The 20,021-nt window shown below is 39.6% G+C and overlaps 1 protein-coding gene across 3 annotated transcripts in view; it reads left to right on the top strand.

Moving 5' to 3' along the window:
* LOC140463980 (ras-related C3 botulinum toxin substrate 3) overlaps positions 1-16,704 on the top strand; it is a 38,345-nt gene extending 21,641 nt beyond the window's left edge. For 2 of the 3 annotated variants that reach the window (XM_072558533.1, XM_072558532.1), the window contains exons 2-6: positions 4,486-4,557; positions 4,645-4,762; positions 9,373-9,435; positions 9,962-10,121; positions 15,120-16,704. In XM_072558533.1, the coding sequence (XP_072414634.1) occupies positions 4,486-4,557; positions 4,645-4,762; positions 9,373-9,435; positions 9,962-10,121; positions 15,120-15,250 (544 nt within the window). In that variant the 3' untranslated portion in view covers positions 15,251-16,704. Of the gene's footprint in view, positions 1-4,485; positions 4,558-4,644; positions 4,763-9,372; positions 9,436-9,961; positions 10,122-13,463; positions 13,563-15,119 lie in introns of all 3 variants that reach the window. The other variant, XM_072558534.1, reaches the window with a different exon arrangement.
* The last annotated feature ends 3,317 nt before the right edge of the window (positions 16,705-20,021 follow it).

The raw sequence follows: 20,021 nt of genomic DNA, 5'->3' as shown, positions 1-20,021 counted from the left end.
TGATTTACAACACCATTGGAGCTATCCCTGTTGCGTCCTGTGATCAAACAAGAACAAGGACACTTTGGTCTCAGTTGATGCTGTTGGCTGCTTCTTTAAGCCTGCCTTCAATATTTGGACTGCTCTTTCTGCTAGACCATGGGACAACAAGTGGTATGGAGTTGTACTTATCTTCTGAATGCCATTGCATCTGAGGAAATCTTCAAATTCCCTGTTGGTAAAATGATGCCCCCTCGTCCATAACAGATACTTCTGGGAGTCTGTGTGTTGTGAACAATGTTCGCAGCTTCTCAATCATCGTCCTAGTTTGCTGAACGAATTTTATGTGCATGCAATCACTTTTGGGTGTCCACAATAACCAGGAACATTGAGCTCATGAAGGAACCAGCTTAGGGAACATGCAACCAAGTTCAGGGTTTACCTGGTAATTCCCTCAAATGTGGGGATGCTGCTGGTGGCAATTATCGTCCTTGTTGGCACACTAGACACTATCGCACCAGCACAGCTATTTCTGTATCCAGCCCTGGCCATCAGACATAGCTTCTTGCCAGCATCTTTATCTTGGGAACCCCTGGATGATCCTGCTGGAGTGCGGCCAGTATCTGGCAGTGACATTTATTCTGGTCAATCACACTTGATCCTCAACAGTGATCTGGTCTTGCCAGGTCCAAGAAGGTTTCAATCCTGGTTGCAATCCTGGTTCTGTTTCCCCCATTACCACTGGCTGTTTCAGTTTAGCTGGCAAGATGTTTTTGTGTCCACAGTCAGAGATGGTCTGCAGTGACTGGAAGAGTGTCCAGAAAATATAAAACCAAAATGAACTCTTCCTTGCCTTGTCTTCCTCAGTAGTCCTAGCAGAAATGTGTGATCTGTGACTATGACAAATTCTTGTCTGTAAAAGTACTAGTGGAACTTCTTCATGCCAAATATGACTACAAACCATCCTTCTCTACCTGGGCATATTTGCGTTCAGCATCAGCCAAAGTCTAGGAAGCAAATGCTTCCAAAGTCAGGAAGAAGGGCTCATGCCCGAAACGTCGATTCTCCTGCTCCTTGGATGCTGCCTGACCTGCGCTTTTCCAGCAACACAATTTCAGCTTCTCCATTATTAGTATGTCATCCAGATAAATGGCAGGCTGAGATGACCCTTGTAAAACGTCCTCCATAGTCCACTGGAAAAGAGCATGCAGCGCATATTGATGTGTTGCACAAGTTCAAAGGTTGGAGTCCCAAGCGAATACTTTTAAAGACAGATTTTGCAACCGCAAATACAGATACCCTGATATGAACCTCCATGGTTGGTACCAAATGTTCATTTGAATTGGCTCCAATTTGGATGTCACTCAGCAGTTTAATTGTTCCAACCTACATGAGGGCAAATTTCCAGATTGCGTACTTTCCTGGGTACCAACTTCCAAGTTTTCCTACTCAAGTCAGACCTTGTAGGACTCCTTTGCTGTCTCAAGTCCGCAAAGGAGTAGCAACTGCAATGGAATGCTGGCCCAGATCCAGAAGAACTGATTAGCTATTTGGCCGAGGCTTGGCTTTATTTTTTGGTTCTGTTGTAGGCTGGTCTAGGGTTCCTCTGCTCAGGACATGCCCTGCATGAGGCGCTGCGATTACTTACACTCACATGGTGTTCCTCAAGTACAGTTGGACAGGTGAGGATATCCACTTCCATTGGGAAGTCCTCTAGTTCCCATGCTCCACTTTCCGCATTTTCCAATGAGAAGGCCAGCTGCAGTATCTGTTTGAAATCCAGTTGGATCTCAGCTAGTAGATGCTTATGTATTATTACATAATTAATTCCACATGCCAGTTGGATATTTCTGGCTATGGGAAAGGCTAGAGCCAGAGGTTTTCATCACATTTAATATGGGGATAGATATCTTTTCTCTTAGAAAGTTGAGAGTCTTTGCAACTCAGTTCTGCACATGATGTAGAGACAGGACAATTTAAATTTTTAAGTCGTGGTTGTTTGAGACCCTTGTTAGTCAAAACTCCAAGGTTACTTGGGATAGGCAAGAAAGTAGAGTTGAAGAAACAATCGGAACAGCCATGATCTCTTGAATTGTGGAGCAGGCCTGAGGGGCTGTAAGGTATGCTCTTACTTTAATTTACATGCTTATCATTAACATGTCTCGTAGACCGTTGTTGAAAGTGCACATCCATGCTAGTTGACCACCCATGGTTTAAAAGTGTGAAGATCAAGACATTTTCAACTAAAATGGCTTTGTAGGAGTATTTTGGTGGTAGTGAAGAGCTTTCTTTCAAGATCACATCTATTAAATGCTTCTGCATCAATACTTGCCCTTTTTAATGTCTTCAAAGTATCTCCCACAATATGTTGTATTGTAATAAATATAGTTTATTGATATTTCCTCATTTTAAAAGAAGCTATATTTGAAGGAAAACTTCACTAAAGGCACAGATTGCTGCTTACAATGTGGTCTCCCCTATGTTGGGGAAACAGCGCAGACTGGGTGACTGTTTTGCAAAACACCTAGGTTGTCTCAGAAAAGGACCCTGACCTTCCAGTTGCTCGCCATTTCAACACTTCACCATGTTTTCTGGCCAACATCTCTGTCTCAGGCTTGCTGTAGTACTCCAGTGAAGGTCCGCACAAGCTGGAAGAACAGCACCTCATTTTCTGCTTGGAATCCCTGTAGCCTTCTAGACTTAATATTTAGTTCAACAATTTTAGGGCTTGAGCACCTTTTCCCATAATTTCCTCCACCCCCATGCACCAGGCCTTGGCATCACATGGGCTTGTTACCACACTAATACACCCCATTAGCAGCTATTCATTCCTCAGACCAACCTTTGACCATTCTTTTGTCTGTGCAACTGTATCTCTCTCTTTGGGCTCTATTTCCAACTATCATTTACTCTAACTCTCTCCTCACCCCATTTTCTGTATAAAAGCTATCCTTTTCCTAGCTACCATCAGTTTTGAAGAAGGGTCACTGGACCTGAAACATTAACTCTACAGAATAAAATTCCCTACAGCGTGGAAACAGGCCCTTCGGCCCAACAAGTCCACACTGACCCTCTGAAGAGTAACCCACTCAGACCCATTTACATTCCTTTTTACACTATGGGCAATTTAGCATGGCCAATTCACCTAACCTGCAAATCTTTTGGATTGTGGGAGGAAACCAGAGCACCTGGAGGAAACCCACACAAACACTGGGAGAATGTACAAACTCCACACAATAGCCCAATTCTGGAATCGAACCCGGGTCCCTGGCACTGTGAGGTAGCAGTGCTAAACCCTGAGGCTCCATGCCACCCCGTCTCATTTCTCTCCACAGATACACCAGACCTGAGATTTTTCAGCAATTTCTGTCTTTGTTCAGTGTTTTTCCGGCCAGTCTCATCGCCAGAGAAAGAGTTAGATGCTAATCACAGCTTAAGATTGTAGCCTGTTTTTACAGCAGCTGGACAGTCACAAGAACTGGGTATTGCATCAAACCAAAATGTTTTTGCACCAGATTAAACATGATATGAAAACTGAAATTGAAGCGTGTCATTCTTCTGAGTGACTCCATTTCAACCCTATCTAATATTCCATGAAACCACCTCCAGTGTACATATGTAATCTATAAATTATGACAGTAAGGCTCTGGATAATGATGCAAGATGTTTCACGGACTCTTTCTCCACATTTGAAATGAGTTGTATATCTCTAGGACAGGGAGTTTTAAAAAGAAAAGCACCTATTCTTTACCCAAAGAATTTAATGTAATCAGTTGAATTTCTGGCTTTGAGTCTAGCAATCACCTTTTGGGTGCAGTGGTAGTATAGATGTCTGTACTGTAAAAATAGCTGCAGTATTAAAGTACTGTATTTCATATAGAAACTAAAACTGACTTGGGTCATGACATCTTTAAAACTTGTACATTGTTGGTATTTAGGTTGTAAATAATAAGTCAGAATGCTCTCAAAATGATATACTCCTGTAATATTCAGGCAGAATTGATGGTATGTTAGGAATTTGAATAGCAGAGTATCAGTGTATTAAAACAATTATCTAAACTACAGGTGGGGTGGAGCTGAGGAAGTGGGGGTTCTCGGTGAAGAGAAAATGATAAGCAGCCAAACTTGAGACTTGTATTTGCTTAACAATTCATTCAGTATTTTGGTATTTATTATATTTGTGTTGTTCAGTTTATTATAGTTTTTGTTTGAAGTGTTGAAGTTCCACACAGTTATAATTACACTACATTTTTATTCATGCTAATGCCATTGGTTCCCAAAGGAAATTTAATGTTGCAACTTTGAATTCAGAGCTGTAACGTGTGTGTCAGAGCTCTGTATTTCAAAGTATTTCAATGTTAAAATCTGCAATCTGCAACCTGCAATAAATTAAATGGATTAATAAATTTGGAAGGCACTTAGTTGTATTCAAAGATTCTCTATGGTGAGATGTATAAGACTTAACACAAACTTTTGTTATTAATATTAATTTCTTTGCGTTTACAGTGCTGTAGGTAAAACCTGCCTACTGATCAGCTACACCACCAATGCATTCCCTGGAGAGTACATTCCAACAGTGTAAGTATTGATAGTATCATGCTTTATGAAGCATTCATAAACTGTTTATATTTTTGCTTGTTGAATGTTAATGCTTTAATTTTGCAGATTTGACAACTATTCAGCTAATGTTATGGTGGATGGGAAACCAGTGAACTTGGGACTCTGGGATACAGCAGGTCAGGAAGATTATGACCGACTCCGACCTCTCTCTTATCCACAGACGGTATGTTACCTTGGCATTTTCCTTCTTTCCTATTCTGGAGGTTTGATTTGCTGGAGTTTAGATGCCACAAATCTTCCCATATCCCGTCCAAATAATTGTTACTCTCGTGAACCACAATACCGTTGAGCAATCTGTTTAAAGGGGTAAATATTGTCCTGTCCTTGCCTGATATCTTTACAAATTTTCAGTAGATTTGCAATTTGACAACAATGTAGAATAAGCATTGAAGAGAGTCTCAGAATCATTTAGTTAGGGAAGGTGGATATCCTCCAGACCTCTGCACCCTGATATTGGCTTTCGTACTGTCCATGATTGCTCTGCTCTTCCATTAACTTATTGTGTGCATCAGCTGTATTGCAGCTTGCAGTTGGACTCATTTAAAGGATTAGCTCTTGGATCATTTGGCATTTCTTCTTGTTGTCCAGCACATCTTTTCCCAAAGCCATTGGCATTTTCTGAACTTAGCCAGGTTAATTAACCAGCGCTTGGTATTAATCAGTGAAAGATAATACTACTTTTGTCATGAAGGTGACAGATTTTAATGCCTGTCTTGCCATTAGGAGCTATAAGCTGTCCCTTCTTGACTTGTTGTTGAGTTACATGGTGCAATGTAATCAAATCTGTAATTTTTAAAAATAATTTTGTGTATCATTGCTTTCCTTCGAATGTTTATGAAAGTTAGTTTTGAGAAGATTTGTCGCTCAGGTTGAGGTTCTGGATGTAGGTTTGTTTTCTGAGCTGGAAGGTTCGTTTTCAGATGTTTCTTCACCATACTAGGTAACATCTTCAGTGAGCCTCCAGATGAAGCACTGGTGGTGTAGCCCACTTTCTATTTATATGTTTGGGTGTCCTTAGGTTGGTGATGTCATTTCCTGTGGTGATATCATTACCTGCTCTTTTTCTCAGGGGGTGGTAAATGGGATCCAAGTCAATGTGTTTATTGATAGAGTTCCGGTTGGAATGCCATGCCTCTAGGAAATCTTGTGCATGTCTCTGACTTGTTCTAGGATGGATGTGTTGTCCCAGTCGAAGTGGTATCCTTCCTCATCCATATATAGGGATACTAGTGAGAGTGGGTCATGTCTTTTTGTGTCAGTCATTCTCACCTCGGTGGTGGGGAAGTTATTAGATAAAATTCTGAGGGACAAAATATATCTACACTTTGATAGGAAATGATTGGCATAGATTTTGTAAGGTAAAAACAATGACTGCAGATGCTGAAAACCAAATACTGGATTAGTGGTGCTGGAAGAGCACAGCAGTTCAGGCGGCATTCAACGAGCAGCGAAATCGACATTTTTCCTGATGAAGGGCTTTTGCCCGAAACATCGATTTTGCTGCTCGTTGAATGCTACCTGAACTGCTGTGCTCTTCCAGCACCACTAATCCAGTAATAGATTTTGTAAAGGCTATCTTTTTTTAAATCAAATATTTTTAGGTGGCAATCAGGAATGTTGAAAGTAATGCATTTGATATGGTCTACATGGATTTTAGGAACGCTTTTGATAAGGTCTCTTGTTGCTGTGGTCAAGAAAGAGAACTTGTGGGATCCAAGGTAAATGGCACATTTGATCCAAAATTGACTGAGAAGCAGAGGGTGATGATAGGCACTAGAAGTCTGTGTTTCCAGTGGGACTCCACAGGCTCTGCGCAGGAGCCCTTGCCGTTTGTAGAGTGTGCTAACAATTTGGTCTTAAATGTACTCTGTATGTTCAGGAAGTTTGTGAATGATATGATCTTTGGTAAGGTGGTAAGTAGAGAAGAGAATAGCTGTAAAATCTGATCGGATATTAATGGGCTGGGCAGAGCAGTGGCAAATAGAATTCAACCTGGGAAAAATGAGGTAATGCACTTAGAGGGCTAACAAGGCAAGAGATTACACTATGAATAGTAAAATCCTCGAAAGTACTGAAGATCAGAGGGACCTCCGTGTACCACATGCATTGATCCCTAAAGATAGCAGGGTGGGTAGATAACATGGTTATGAGGAATTATGGAATACTTGCTGAGGCATAGAATACAAGAGCAAGGAGGTAATGCTGGATCTGTATAAACTGCTGGTTAGAGTAAAACTGAAGTACTGCATGCAGCTGTGATCACCACATTATAGAAAATATGTGATTGAGGACTCTGGGTGAGTTCCCAAGATGCAGCTGGAGAATCTGCGGTACAAGGGAAGATTTGAATTAGACTAGATTCCCTACAGTTTGGAAACAGGCCCTTCGGCCCAACGAGTCCACCCCAACCCTCTGAAGAGTCACCTCCCCAGGCTCATTTTCCTACCCTCTTATTTACCCCTGACAAATGCATTTAACACTGGGCAATTTAGCATGGCCAATTCACCAGACCAGCGCATCTTTGGATTGTGGGAGGAAACCAGAGCACCTGGAGGAAACCCGCGCAGACATTGGGGAGAACGTGCAAACTCCACACAGACAGTCAACCGAGGTGGGAATTGAACCTGGGTCTCTGGCACTGAGAGGCAGCAGTGCTAACCACTGAGCCACCGTGCCAACCCACATAGTCTGGGGTTGTCCTTGGAGCAGTGCAAGTCAAGTAGGGACCTGATTGAGGTTATAAGATTACCACCTTACCAAAGATCATAAGCATTGATAGGGTGGATAAGGTGACAGTTTTTCCTTTAATAGACGTGGCAGTAACCATCGAGCATAGATTTAAGATCAGGTAGAAGAATAAGAAGAGTAGGTGAGAAATATTTTAACTCTGAGGGTGGTGGGATTCTCGAATTCATGGCCTCGAAGGGTGGTTGAGTCAGAAATTTTCATAACATTTGAGCACTATTTAGCTGTTCACTTGCTTTGCATAGCTGGAAAATGGGATTAGTGTAGTCTAATCTTGGTTGACCAGCGCAAACATGATGGGTCAAATAGCTTCTAACTGTGCTTAAGTCTACACGTTTCCTCTCGCTTTCTTTTTTCAAACACATCTATGCAGCTTCCTTAAGTCCTCGTTTTGACAGTGTTTCCTACGTAACCACTATCTGGGTAAAGAAGATTATCCTGAATTTCCTGTATTAGTAATTATCACATACTTGTGGCTCCGAGCTTTAGGCGTTCCAATAAAGGGAAACATGCAAATATAATCTGATTGTGGTTCTGTTACAAGTTTTGTTTAGTTTCATTTTAATTCTATTGCTCTTGACAAATACCCAAATGCTTAGTTGCCTTGGCTTGTTATTTTGTTCTTCACCACCTACATTGCTACTTTTACTGATTTGTATAAGACCACAAGACATAGGAGTGGAAGTAAGGCCATTCGGCCCATCGAGTCCACTCTGCCATTCAATCATGGCTGATGGGCACTTCAACTCCACTTACCCGCATTCTCCCCATAGCCCTTAATTCCCCGAGACAACTAGAATCTATCAATCTCTGCCTTGAAGACATTTAGCGTCCCGGCCTCCACTGCACTCTGCGGCAATGAATTCCACAGGCCCACCACTCTCTGGCTGAAGAAATGTCTCTGCATTTCTGTTCTGAATTTACCCCCTCTAATTCTAAGGCTGTGTCCACGGGTCCTAGTCTCCTCACCTAACGGAAACGATTTCCTAGCATCCACCCTTTCCAAGCCATGTATTATCTTGTATGTCTCTATTAAGTCTCCCCTTAATCTTCTAAACTCCAATTAATACAATCCCAGGATCCTCATATATATTCATATCCCCGCTTGGAAATTTATCTTTTAAAGCATATGTGACCTCCTTATTCTTTCTACAAAAGGACATTTGTCATTTATTGGCATTCTTCAGCCAATTGCATGCCCGTTCTGCAAGTAATGTTTTCCTATATTTGGTCATGGTCTTCCTTTTTATTAATTGCATCAATTTGGAGTCTAGAAATTTTGAAATTGTAATTTGCTTCCTGAGTTCAAATCAGTCATGTAAATAATGAAGAACAGTTGTCCCAGTATCAATCCTTATGCAGTATCACTTCACACAATCTGAGTAAACACCTTTTAACCCTTTACTGATTTGATGTTTTGTAATCGGCTTCCTACTTTTACCTTGTGCTCTGATCTTAGTAATGAGATTACTATGTGGTTTATTGAAAGATATTTGGAAATCTCTCTCTCTCTCTCTCAAATGTTACATCTGCTATATTACCCTTTTCTGTTCTTTCTGTTGCTTCCAATAATTTAGTACCTTGGACAAAAACGGCCTTCCATTTTGAAGACTGTGCTATTATGTTTTCATTTTCTAGATGCTTGAGTTAGAATTCCATAATCTTTCCAGTCATTGATGTTAAACTAATTAGTGTACGGTTCCCTGAACTTGCTACTTCAAGAAATCACATTAGCTGTCTCCCATTACTCACCAGCACTATTCCTTCCTCAAATGAACTTTGGTATGTATGCAATAGTGCCTTTTATACAGACAGTTCAGACTAGGGGATTTAACCTCATTAAGTTTGAGTAACTTACGAATTATCTCTCCTCTTTGTGTCATAAATGTTTCATGTCTCTCTATTCTCTCTGTTGTCTCTATCACTTTACCTGTATTTTTAGGGGAAAATCATCAATGTTGGTAAATCCTTACTTACGTGGATCAGCTTTAACAGTGTTCTTTTTTCATTTTCTTCCTTTTTTGATAGGATGTGTTTTTGATCTGCTTTTCTCTTGTGAGTCCAGCATCCTTTGAAAACGTCAGGGCAAAGGTAATGCCTGTTATTTTTACCAGAGACGGGTCTAAGTAAATCTGGCACCTGCAAAATGAGTAAGGAATTTTTAAGCAATCTGTTGGGCATATTGTATATAGTCTGAGAATCCTGGTTCACTGGGGTCAAAGGTCCAATTCCAGAGAAGTAAACAAATGCTTTAATCTCTATTGTCTCCCACTTTTGCAGTGGCGTAGGATACTTGTGTAATATATGCGCTTATGGAAGCTGTTCATAATTTTGCTGTGACCTTTATGTTCTTATCCACCATTCCTCAGCCAAAATGATATGCAGGTAACCTTCTCCCAAGTGCATTCCTGTGCAACTTTCATAGTATATCTGGAACATTTGAAACTTGGAACCCAAATATATTTGAGATTTCTCCATGTAGTCACAAATGGACAAATCCAAAGCATACTGGTGATTTTACATTAAAATATAATTGTAGGTGAGTGAGTTTCAAGAGAAGTCTTATACAGAAGGACATTTTATTTGATGCTTTGTCTTGTCTTTTTTTTCCATGCAGTGGTATCCAGAGGTTCGGCATCATTGTCCAAACACACCAATAATCCTGGTAGGAACAAAGCTAGATTTGCGGGATGATAAGGACACCATTGAAAGGCTAAGAGATAAAAAGCTGGCTCCCATTACCTATCCGCAGGGGCTGGCTATGGCCAGAGAGATAGGTGAGTGGTGATAAGATTGAGGGGAAATTATAATATTCACCATTTTGAATACACAATGGGAGAGAATCTAGCGCCCATATTAAAATGAAAGTTTGGCATTAAAACATAATGCAAAAAGCCATGCTCCCAAGTGCTGCCAGCCATTTTGTTTTGCTTGGATATTTTGCATTGATGCATATGGCTTGCTGCAACATATTAATTTGACAGTTAGTCTGAGGAGAACCAGAGATGGTCTGTCACTCCATTGGAAATGAGAGCTAGTTTTCTGGGTATGTCCTGAGCATCCAACATTGTGGCAGTGTTAGAGAATTGGATAACAGAATTGATGCTAAATAATCCTGAAACCTTAGGGACCTGAGACCTTGCCTTAATATCAGGATAATTTTGGGGAGGTGCTAAAATCTGGTTGCACTGGATGAAATACCTGATTTAATCCTTGAGTCACTTTTTTAAAAGTTTAGTGTGTTTGTCCTTTAGTACTTCCACCATCAATTAAACCTGTTTCTTTCCTTTAAGTTGATGGTGCAATTTTTAGGATTTCTGGGGACTTTCATTTGAATTTGTTTGATAAATATATTCGTCATGAACCTAATCCTTGAATCTAATTTTAGATTTTCACTGTAAATAGAAGTTGCGCTTATATTTTGTTTCCAGGGGAGGCTAAAACAAGGACAACAGTTTCTTGTGCTGCAACACTTTTTATCCAGCACCAAGAATTCAGTTAATACTAAAATTTATTGTGGTAGTGAATAAATATTAAGTGTATTCTTCTAACAATGATCTGTCAAAAAGCTTTTCAGAGACTCTTGTTGGATGTGTGGAAATATCAACTGTTAACATTTTGACAATTAATTTTGATAGGTGCTGGAGAACGTTAATGTGAAATGAGATTCAATAGAATCTGAACTAACTATAGAATATATGTATCGAGTGAGCATTTAGTTTGGAAGCTGAATGAGAGAGATAGGCTTAGATGTACTTAAAATATTGAGTGTTTGCATCTGAGTCACTCCTTAACATTTATACAACTTTTTCTTTCAACTGATCATTGGCCTGGCATGTAGGTTCACCACATTCTATTTTTATTTCAGATACCCAGCATTCTTTTTATCTTTAAACTCGTACTACTGCAGGCTTCTTCAGTATTTAAGCATTTTGCGTCTTCAGTTTTAAGAGAAAATACTTAAAAATAATGACTTGTATTAAAAAGGTGCTGATCAAGGTGAGGGTTGTTGGAGAAGAAGCTTAAATGGCAGACACTGAACTCTAGTGTGCAAGTAACCCCAGGAGGTATTTTGCACTGTGATTAAATCTAGAATGAAGTTCTATATTAACTCATTAGGAAATCAATCTAGTGTAGAGAGATACATCCCTGGCATTTAAAATTCAAGGGATATGTAAAGGCAGCTTATCCAGTGCCAAGAATTAATTTAATACCAAAATTTCCACTATTATGACAGTCAGTTTTATTTCCAAATAAAAAATATTCTTTCACCTGGACTTAGTTACCAAGTGAACATAAATACATTTTAGAGAACAATTTAATAAAGATTGCGTTTGTTAATAATTCTTGTTTTGTTATTGAAATGTGGCTGATGAGAAAATCTTTTGCTACAAAAGTGCTTGTGTACATAACGCAAATTAGGGACATTCCATTGAGCTGTTATGTAACTTGCTATTTTTTCGGGTGGTGCATAGTTTTGTTTTTGTGTAATGTACTTAGATGCAAGTCTGCAACTCTTTTGTTGCATGAATATCCTCCAGCTTAACGAATCAGAAACAATATTCATTGCTCCCTCCTAAATAAAAAGAGAGCTGTAATCAAAACCAGAAAGTGAGTCTCTGTACAGCTGCAGTGAGAGTTGCTGTGATACAACTATGTGTAAAGCTTTACTGTAAATGGCTTCAACAGAAGTTATAACATAGAAATAGGCTATTTGGTACAAACCAATTCAAATCCCAATGACCCTTTACATGAATAAAACAAATAGTACCTGTACTATATACTTATATTTCTCATTCACCACCAATCTAATCTTCAATGTTATTATAATTTTTATTTTAGCCAGCAACCCTGAACCTGAATTCCATCCCCTCAATGTGTTTTCCCAGTCCTTTTCACCCAGTACTAAGTCAGATCTTAAAAGACTACATATCAGTTTATGAAGCATACAAGCTAAGAAAAGTACTAGTATCCCTGGAATTATTTTATCATATACAGCATCCTGAAGCAAAATGCTGCTTTCAAGCAATTGGATTCTCTCATCCTCCTATTGTTCCATACACCAAACCTTCTGCCTTTACAATGTAATCATTTTATTCCCACCTGCTTACTGACACTGAATTCCATCTGGGGCTTTTTGGTCTGTTTCCCACATCTTCTCTTATTAGTTTGAATGCTTTTCTGAAACCTAGCCATTTCCGGGTCAGATCAGAGTGCTAACAACACTCAAAAAAAAACTCCATGCCATCAAGGACAAAGTAGCCCACTTAACTGACACTACATTCATGAATATTCTCTCCCTACACCACCAACACACTGTAGCAGCAGTGTGTACTATCTACAGGATGCACTGCAGAAATTCACCAAGCCTCCTTGGATGCCACCTTCCATCTGGAAGAACAAAAGCAGCAGATATATGGGATCACCACCTGCAAGTTCCCTTCAAGCTACTTGCCACCTACATTGCCAATCCATCATTGCCTTCATTGCCTACATTGCCAATCCATCATTGCCAAAATGCTGAAACTTCCTAACAGCATTATGGATATACTTAAACTAAACAGACTGTAGCAGTTCAAGAAAGTAGCTCACTACCAGCTTCTCGAGCACTTGGCATAGGCAAAAATAGTGGCCCAACCAGTGAAGCCCACATTCCTGATTGAATAAAACGTGTGTACTATAAACTAATAAACAACAAGATATTTCTAAATCATGTATCTAAATTTATTTTGCTGGACTTCAGACTTTTTTTTGCAGACTTTACATGGTAATTAACAGGTATGATGGACTCTGAGCAATAGTTGTACACAAATATGAAGCAGTGATCCTATGAGGAAACATACTTTTTTGTTTTGATAGTGGTGGGGTGGGGGGTTGTGCTAATGGTGGCCAACGAATAAATATAAAAATTCACAACCAAGTTTGTGTTCCCAAACAAAAATTACTAACAAATCAGTGAACAGAACTTGTATATGTGCATTCTGTTTGTGTACAGATGCACCCCAATGATGGGTTTCTCAATTTTCTAGCCAAAGCTCTTCATTAGGACAGTGGTTTGTAGAGTTATCACAAGTTAGGTGAGAATAATGCCAGCACCCAGTAGTTTGTCTTCCCCACAGGTTTCATTGCAGATCAAGTCTGTCTGGTTCATGATCAACACTTCCTTGAATTATGACATGTAAAACCTGCTACATAAGGAAGAACGTTAGCAATGACTGGTATGTGGGACAGAATAAAGCTTTGGACAAGTTATATATTGTTTTACCTCCGTGTTACAGGAAGAATGTTTATTTGATTTAATACATAGCTTTAAACTTTTTTATACAGTTATTTCTAAATCCCTAAAGTGTAATAATCTTTTGTAGTTCATTCTCAAAGAGTAATGTGGGTGGGGAAATGAAGATATTGAGTACTGTACTTGTGTAATCTGTGAATGCCTATAATTATTCGTATTGGGTTTCTGTTGTGAAAATAAAGGCTCTGCATGATGCTGGAGGAGGGCCCTGCAGAAACTGAAAGGGGCCTTTGTATTAGCAGCTGGGAGAATTACAGTTTATCCTCCATTCTGTGCTGAGGGCACTGTTGACTTTTATTGTTAATTCGTGAGAAAGTGAAGAAATCCACCACTTCCAATCCCCTGGGAAACTCTGCCTATTTTGAGCTATTTTGTGCTTCCTTGTTTATGTAGGCTATTAACCTCTTTAAAGCACCCCCTCCCCTGTTCGAAATGAAGCTGAAAGTGCTATGACCATTTGTAGTACCTCTTTAGTACTATTAACATCCGTCTACATGAGGCGTTTCAGTAAAATAATAATGTTTGACATTAGTCTGTAAATTATCAAGTTCAGCACAAGCCGATTAATATTTGTGTTGCAGTTTTCTCGGCTGTGATGGCAAGTTATTTTATTGGCTTGTCCAATAAGTATGCTTCTGTATCCTCTTGGTGCTAGTTTTGTTACATCTTACAAATGCAGAGTAAGCACATATGCCAACTGCCTACAAAATTCACATTCCACTTTGAGTACTTTCGAGAGATTGCCACAATAAAGTGCATGTCATATTCTTCATATACATTGTTTGGGATAATGGAATAGATTATGTGAAAAGGTGACACCGCCACCCCCAACCCACATCCACTCCATACCTCCCCCCAACTACCCCCCCCTACCCAAAACAACCTCTCCCAGCCTCATGTTAATCACCATTTCCAATATTTAACTTGTCCAAAACACTACCTTCCAAACATCCAGTCTCTCAATTCCCAATCCTTCCTAAACTGTTTTTCTGTCTGCCAGGTTCTCAGCTCAGATACTTGAGCTGCAAATCATGCTTCATGCACAATTGACATAGAATTGATTGAACTAATTTTTTTTTAAAAATCATGTCTACATGATCACATGGTGTATTATTGAGAGTCAACCTACTAGTTGATCTCAGTCAGGATGTAGGGGATGCTGCCTTCTGCAAACTTTTAATTACATTGACATGCAAGCCCAGACCATGGAGGCAGTGATGTTTGTTGCAATTCTGGTGGCCTCCCAACTGAGAATCGTGCAGAAACAAATGGGAAACAACTTCCAAAACATGTGCAAATATACAAAATTGTTACTACAAGTAAAGCAACTGCAGTTGATTTAGATTCTGAGCGCTCTTGACTATATTTAGTGACAGCTAAGAAGTGGTGAAATAGGAAGGCTCAGCAACAAAACAATGATATGGTGATCTTGAACATTTTCAATGACTTTGTATTTTCAAAGCTGTATATTTCTGTGCAGGTGCTGTAAAGTACCTGGAGTGCTCTGCTCTCACTCAGCGAGGTTTGAAAACTGTCTTTGATGAAGCGATTCGAGCTGTGCTGTGCCCACCACCTGTGAAAAAACGTCGAAAGAAGTGCACTGTTTTTTAGGAAGACACCACGCAGGAAATCATACCTTCATAACACAATCTGCTGGTATTTTATCCAAATCATGACCCTGTGTGGTATGAGACTGCAGAAGAGAGTGTTCTTCTTTGTGTCGCCTCTCTCTTGAGTTGGAGCAGTTAGCCTTGAGAGTTAAGTCCTGAAGTCAGTAATTATTCTGTTAGCGTGTGTTGGATTTTATGTGAGGCAATGTGGCTGTCTTCATGGGTGGACCCCATCATATTTTGTTAAGCTGCAGTATCCCCTCTTTTAGTAGCTCCTATCCAGCTCAAGACTAAATGATTTCCACAATGACACTTCCATTGTGGACACAGTATTAATGGATCCTTTCATCTTTGTGGAGTTGTTCCTTTAATTTTAATTGGTTACATAACTGATTCACTACAGTGTTTGGACAGTGTTCTGATTCTGCAATTTGCTATCCATGTTGTTATTCTTCAACAACTGAAAAGTGTGAAACCCTAGAAATGAACAATGGCTGTTCATGCCCTATTTCAGGACTTTTTTGCATCCACTACTTGCTTACTTGTTTCATTCATTGTTCTGAACCAGCAGTAGTTTTTAGTGCTAGTCAATCTATATTGACAATTATTGAAATCAAAAGACATGCAATAATTTGCAATTTTTCTTAAATGGATTATTTTGAATAAACATGTATATTTAGCATATTCTTTTTCCAACTAAGTTAGGTATATGAAAATTCCAAAAGACTTTTGTCTAAAATGGACCTTTTTTTGCATGGACTTGGATTTTGGCCTTTTTGTAACCATGTCTTGATGCAGAAAATCAAAATGAGGGGTACTGCAGTGTTAATTATTGTGGAAATACTTTTTGACCTTTTCAATAAGCAGCTAGATAATATGGGATCACTGAGTGCAGCATGGGCAAAAGTGCAAGTTTAAAGTGTGTTGGGGTTGGGGGGCGGGGGGGAAGGCTTGTGTATGTGAAAGACTTGTGTAAAAAGGCTTTCTGCTGGTTATGTAAAGTCAGTGTTTAACTGTTGTGTTCATTAACTTTATTACAGCACTAGCAGACTTGTGTTTCAACAAATAATTGATCAGGGTTTCTCCATTCTAAATATTACAGTAAATTGTAGAAATTGCCAGATGCAGTGTCCAACTAGTAATGCAGGATTTGCACGTTCTAGCTGGTACTAACAAAAACATTTTGCCAACTTGGCACCTTCATTTATAGGACTGGCCTGCATGATTTGAGTCCCAATGTTTTATTCTAATTGACATCCTAGCCTTAACCCTGGGAGAGAGCTGACTCTTCTGGTAATTTCATTGTTAGTTTTGTTCTATTGTTTGTGATTTCTTAAAAATGCATTCGTACAAGTTTTTGAGGATTTCTAACTTGGCACATTCTCAAGGTGCAACTTCTGAACCAAATTATGTTTTAAGAATTGAATTTCATTAAATATTGTAGTATCCTCATTACTTTAATGTTATTGTTTTCTTCTTTTAAAATCTGTATAGTAGTCCCTCACTTGCACTAGACATAATATGCTAAAGGGAATCAATGCAGTTATTCTCACTAGAATATTCTGTGTAACATTATCATTTGGCACATTAAATAATCAAGTGCATGACATGGTTGATAAATCTTTATAAAGAGCTGCAGACTCTGAGCTTTACAGGTGTGTTGTCACAGTCATTAAGCTGCTAAATGATTAATGGAGGAGGAAATTCTGCAGTGCAGCTTGAATTGAAATATCTGCTGTTTTTGTCCAATTTTATTTTCATACTATTTCCAATAGTTGTTCTATGTATCATGGCTACTAGAAGCATTGGTAGTATCTCACCAAGTTTATAGTTAAGAGGAACACTTTAATTCCCTGACCTGTACTACTAAAAAGGCTGAGTAGCAATGTTGTCAGAATCACCTCCCTTCTAAATCATCTTATGCAGCAGCATATCACTATTCCTTCATTGTGAAATTGCTGCCTAACACATAGGTACACTGTCATTGCAAAGACTGGAGCGGTTTAAGAAGGCAGGGCCAAGGATCACATTCTTACTAGAAGTGGATCAGTTTGTCTGGTATTTTCTGTCGTGACTTTTTAAAAAGGAGAAATTGTCTTCATTGCAGAAGAAGTGGACAATTTAAATTAAATTAATTAAATAAATCAATAACAGAAATCGTCAAAGTATCAGATTGTAGTAAAAATCCATCCGTTGAGCTTTTAGCGAAAAAGGTTTACCATCCTTACTTGATCTGGCCAAATGTGGTTAACCTAGCTAGTCACTTTGTTATTTCAAGGAATGGGCAACAATTGCTAGCTTTATCTGTAATGCCCATATCCTGTGTAAAGAGGAAAGTTTGGACAAGAAAGTAAGCTTTAGATATATAGGAAGAACAAGAGTGTATAGAAATTAAATGCACGAGTAAAACATGTACATTGATATGACACGTAGAACAACTCCATTTATTCAGAGCCAAAAGTCATGCTTTTTCATTTACTTGGCCTATAAAGTTTCTGCTGCTCTTTGCTGTTTGCAACAAAATGCTTTAGTTGTATTAGTCTTTGGCCTCAATATTTCACCCCAGAAATGTCTTATTTTAAGGAGAAGAATGTGAGGCCTGCTGATGCTGGAGATCAGAGTCGAGAGTGCGGTACTTAAGTCTTATTTTAAGTCAGTTCATGAAACAGGATAATACCGGTATTATGAAGAAAATACCCAGCAGTTTAAGAAACATCCACACACACTATGGCAAGTGACCATCATGTCCTTCAGGAAAATGTCCTCGGCATTAACTTAGACCTTGTGAAATCTTACAGTATCAGATCATAGCCAAGAAAACCTGTGCTGATTACCACTTACTGTGCTCTTTCACCTAATGAATTATTACTCTTCCATGTTGAGCACTACTTGGGAGGGTGCATGAATTCTGGAAAGGGTGCAGAATGTGCTCTGCATGAGGGGTTTCTAATGTTCTTCACTAACCTTGGCTTGGTGGGCAATGCTACCTGATAGTCATTTAGGAGTTGTCCAGCTCAGCTACAAGAGACATGGTTTGCAGCTGGTAGTGAGGGAACCAACAAGAGGAAAAGATATAGTTGACCTCATTCTCACTAATTTACCTGTTGAAGATGGATCCCTCCATCTAAGTTCTGCAACCCTATTGTGTTCAGTCGTGAACAGAGTTGGACAATTAACAGGAGGGAGGTTCCATAAATATCCCCAGCCTTTACTAACACAGTCAAAAGCCAGGTTGAAGTATTTGCATCTTTCTTGAGAAGAATAAAAGCTAAGAAGTGATCTCTCTCTGCCTCATTCTGAAGTGCCCAGCATCACTGCCAGTTTGATTAAATCCATGTATTATCACAAAATGGTTAAAGATACCCAAAACATTTGCAGTATGCCAGCAATATTGCTCCAGATGTACTCCCCAACTAGTAGCAGCCTGAGTCGAGTTGTTCTAGCACAGCTACAACAGTGGTATCTACCTGAGAGATCTGGGCACATTTCCAAATTATCTTATTGACAAAAAGGAAAAATCCAACTTAGCCAATTATCACCCTATTAGACTACACAAGACATCAGCAGTCATGGAAGGACTAATAATAGTGCTATCAAGTGGCACCTGTAAAGGAATAACTTGTTCACTGATGTTCAGTTTGAGATCTGCCAGGGCCACTTCGTTCTTGATCTTATGGCCTGGTCCAAACATGGTCAAAAAAAGCTGAATGGGCTAGGCAAGTTTGTCTACCCTTTAAAGTCTAGACAACATTTCACCCAGAATAGCCTGAGCAGAATTCGAGTCAAAGGAAAGCAAGGTGGCTGGAGGAATGAAATACTTCTCACTTGCCTTGATGAGTGCATTTCCAACAATATTCAAGACACTGATCATCATCCAGGATAAGGTAGTCTGCTTGATAGGGACTACATCCACCATTAACACTCAATAACAGTGGTGTGTACCATTTACAAGATGCACTGTAGAAATTCACTAAGGCTCCTTAGACAGTGCCTTCCAAACTCATGACCATTACTGTCTAGAAGGACAAAAAGCAGATAAATTGGAATACCATCACCTGCAAGCTCCACTCAAAAGGTACTCCGTATCCTAACTTGGAAATAGAGCCAATCCCTAGAGTTGCTGGGTCAAAGCCGTGGAACTTCCTCTCTAACAGCATTGTGGATCTACTAACACCAAATGAACCAGAGTGATTCAAGAAGGCAATACCACTGCCTTCTCAAGGACATCTAGGGATCAGTAATAAATGCTGGCCCACTTCCCAAAAATGAATTCAAAGTAGAGGGTAGGAATTCTATTGACTAACTCACATCCTGCTTCCCTATTTCACCATTTACAAGATATAGAGCAAGATTGTGACTTGAATATCCTCCATTTGTCTGATTAGGTGCAGTTCAAAAAATCACACAGCTTGACATCATCCAAGGCAAAGCAGCCTGATTAATTAGGAACCGATCTACCCCCTTCAACCTTCACTCTCCTTCCTCTAGCAAAACAATGGTATCCGTGTCTACCTTCCACAGGCTGCACTGCAACAACTGAGCGAGGGACCTTTGACAGCACCTTCCTTCACAATGATCTCGCAGGTGGTGGTGTTCTCAGGTTTCTGCTGCCCGGAAGGACAAGGGCAGCAGAAACCTGAGAACACCACCACCTGCGAGAGCCTGACCAAGCCACACATTGATCTACTGCCAGTGGAAGACTAGCAATAAGATTTCAAGTCAGGACAAAGTCTTGGATTTCCCTTCCAGAGCTCAGCTTCTCCTAACTTTGA

The sequence above is a fragment of the Chiloscyllium punctatum genome, chromosome 39 (assembly GCF_047496795.1).
Source record: "Chiloscyllium punctatum isolate Juve2018m chromosome 39, sChiPun1.3, whole genome shotgun sequence".
In the NCBI taxonomy this organism is placed as follows: Eukaryota; Metazoa; Chordata; class Chondrichthyes; order Orectolobiformes; family Hemiscylliidae; genus Chiloscyllium; species Chiloscyllium punctatum.
Note: the sequence above shows the minus strand (reverse complement) of the source record. Positions and strands in the feature narration are given on the sequence as shown.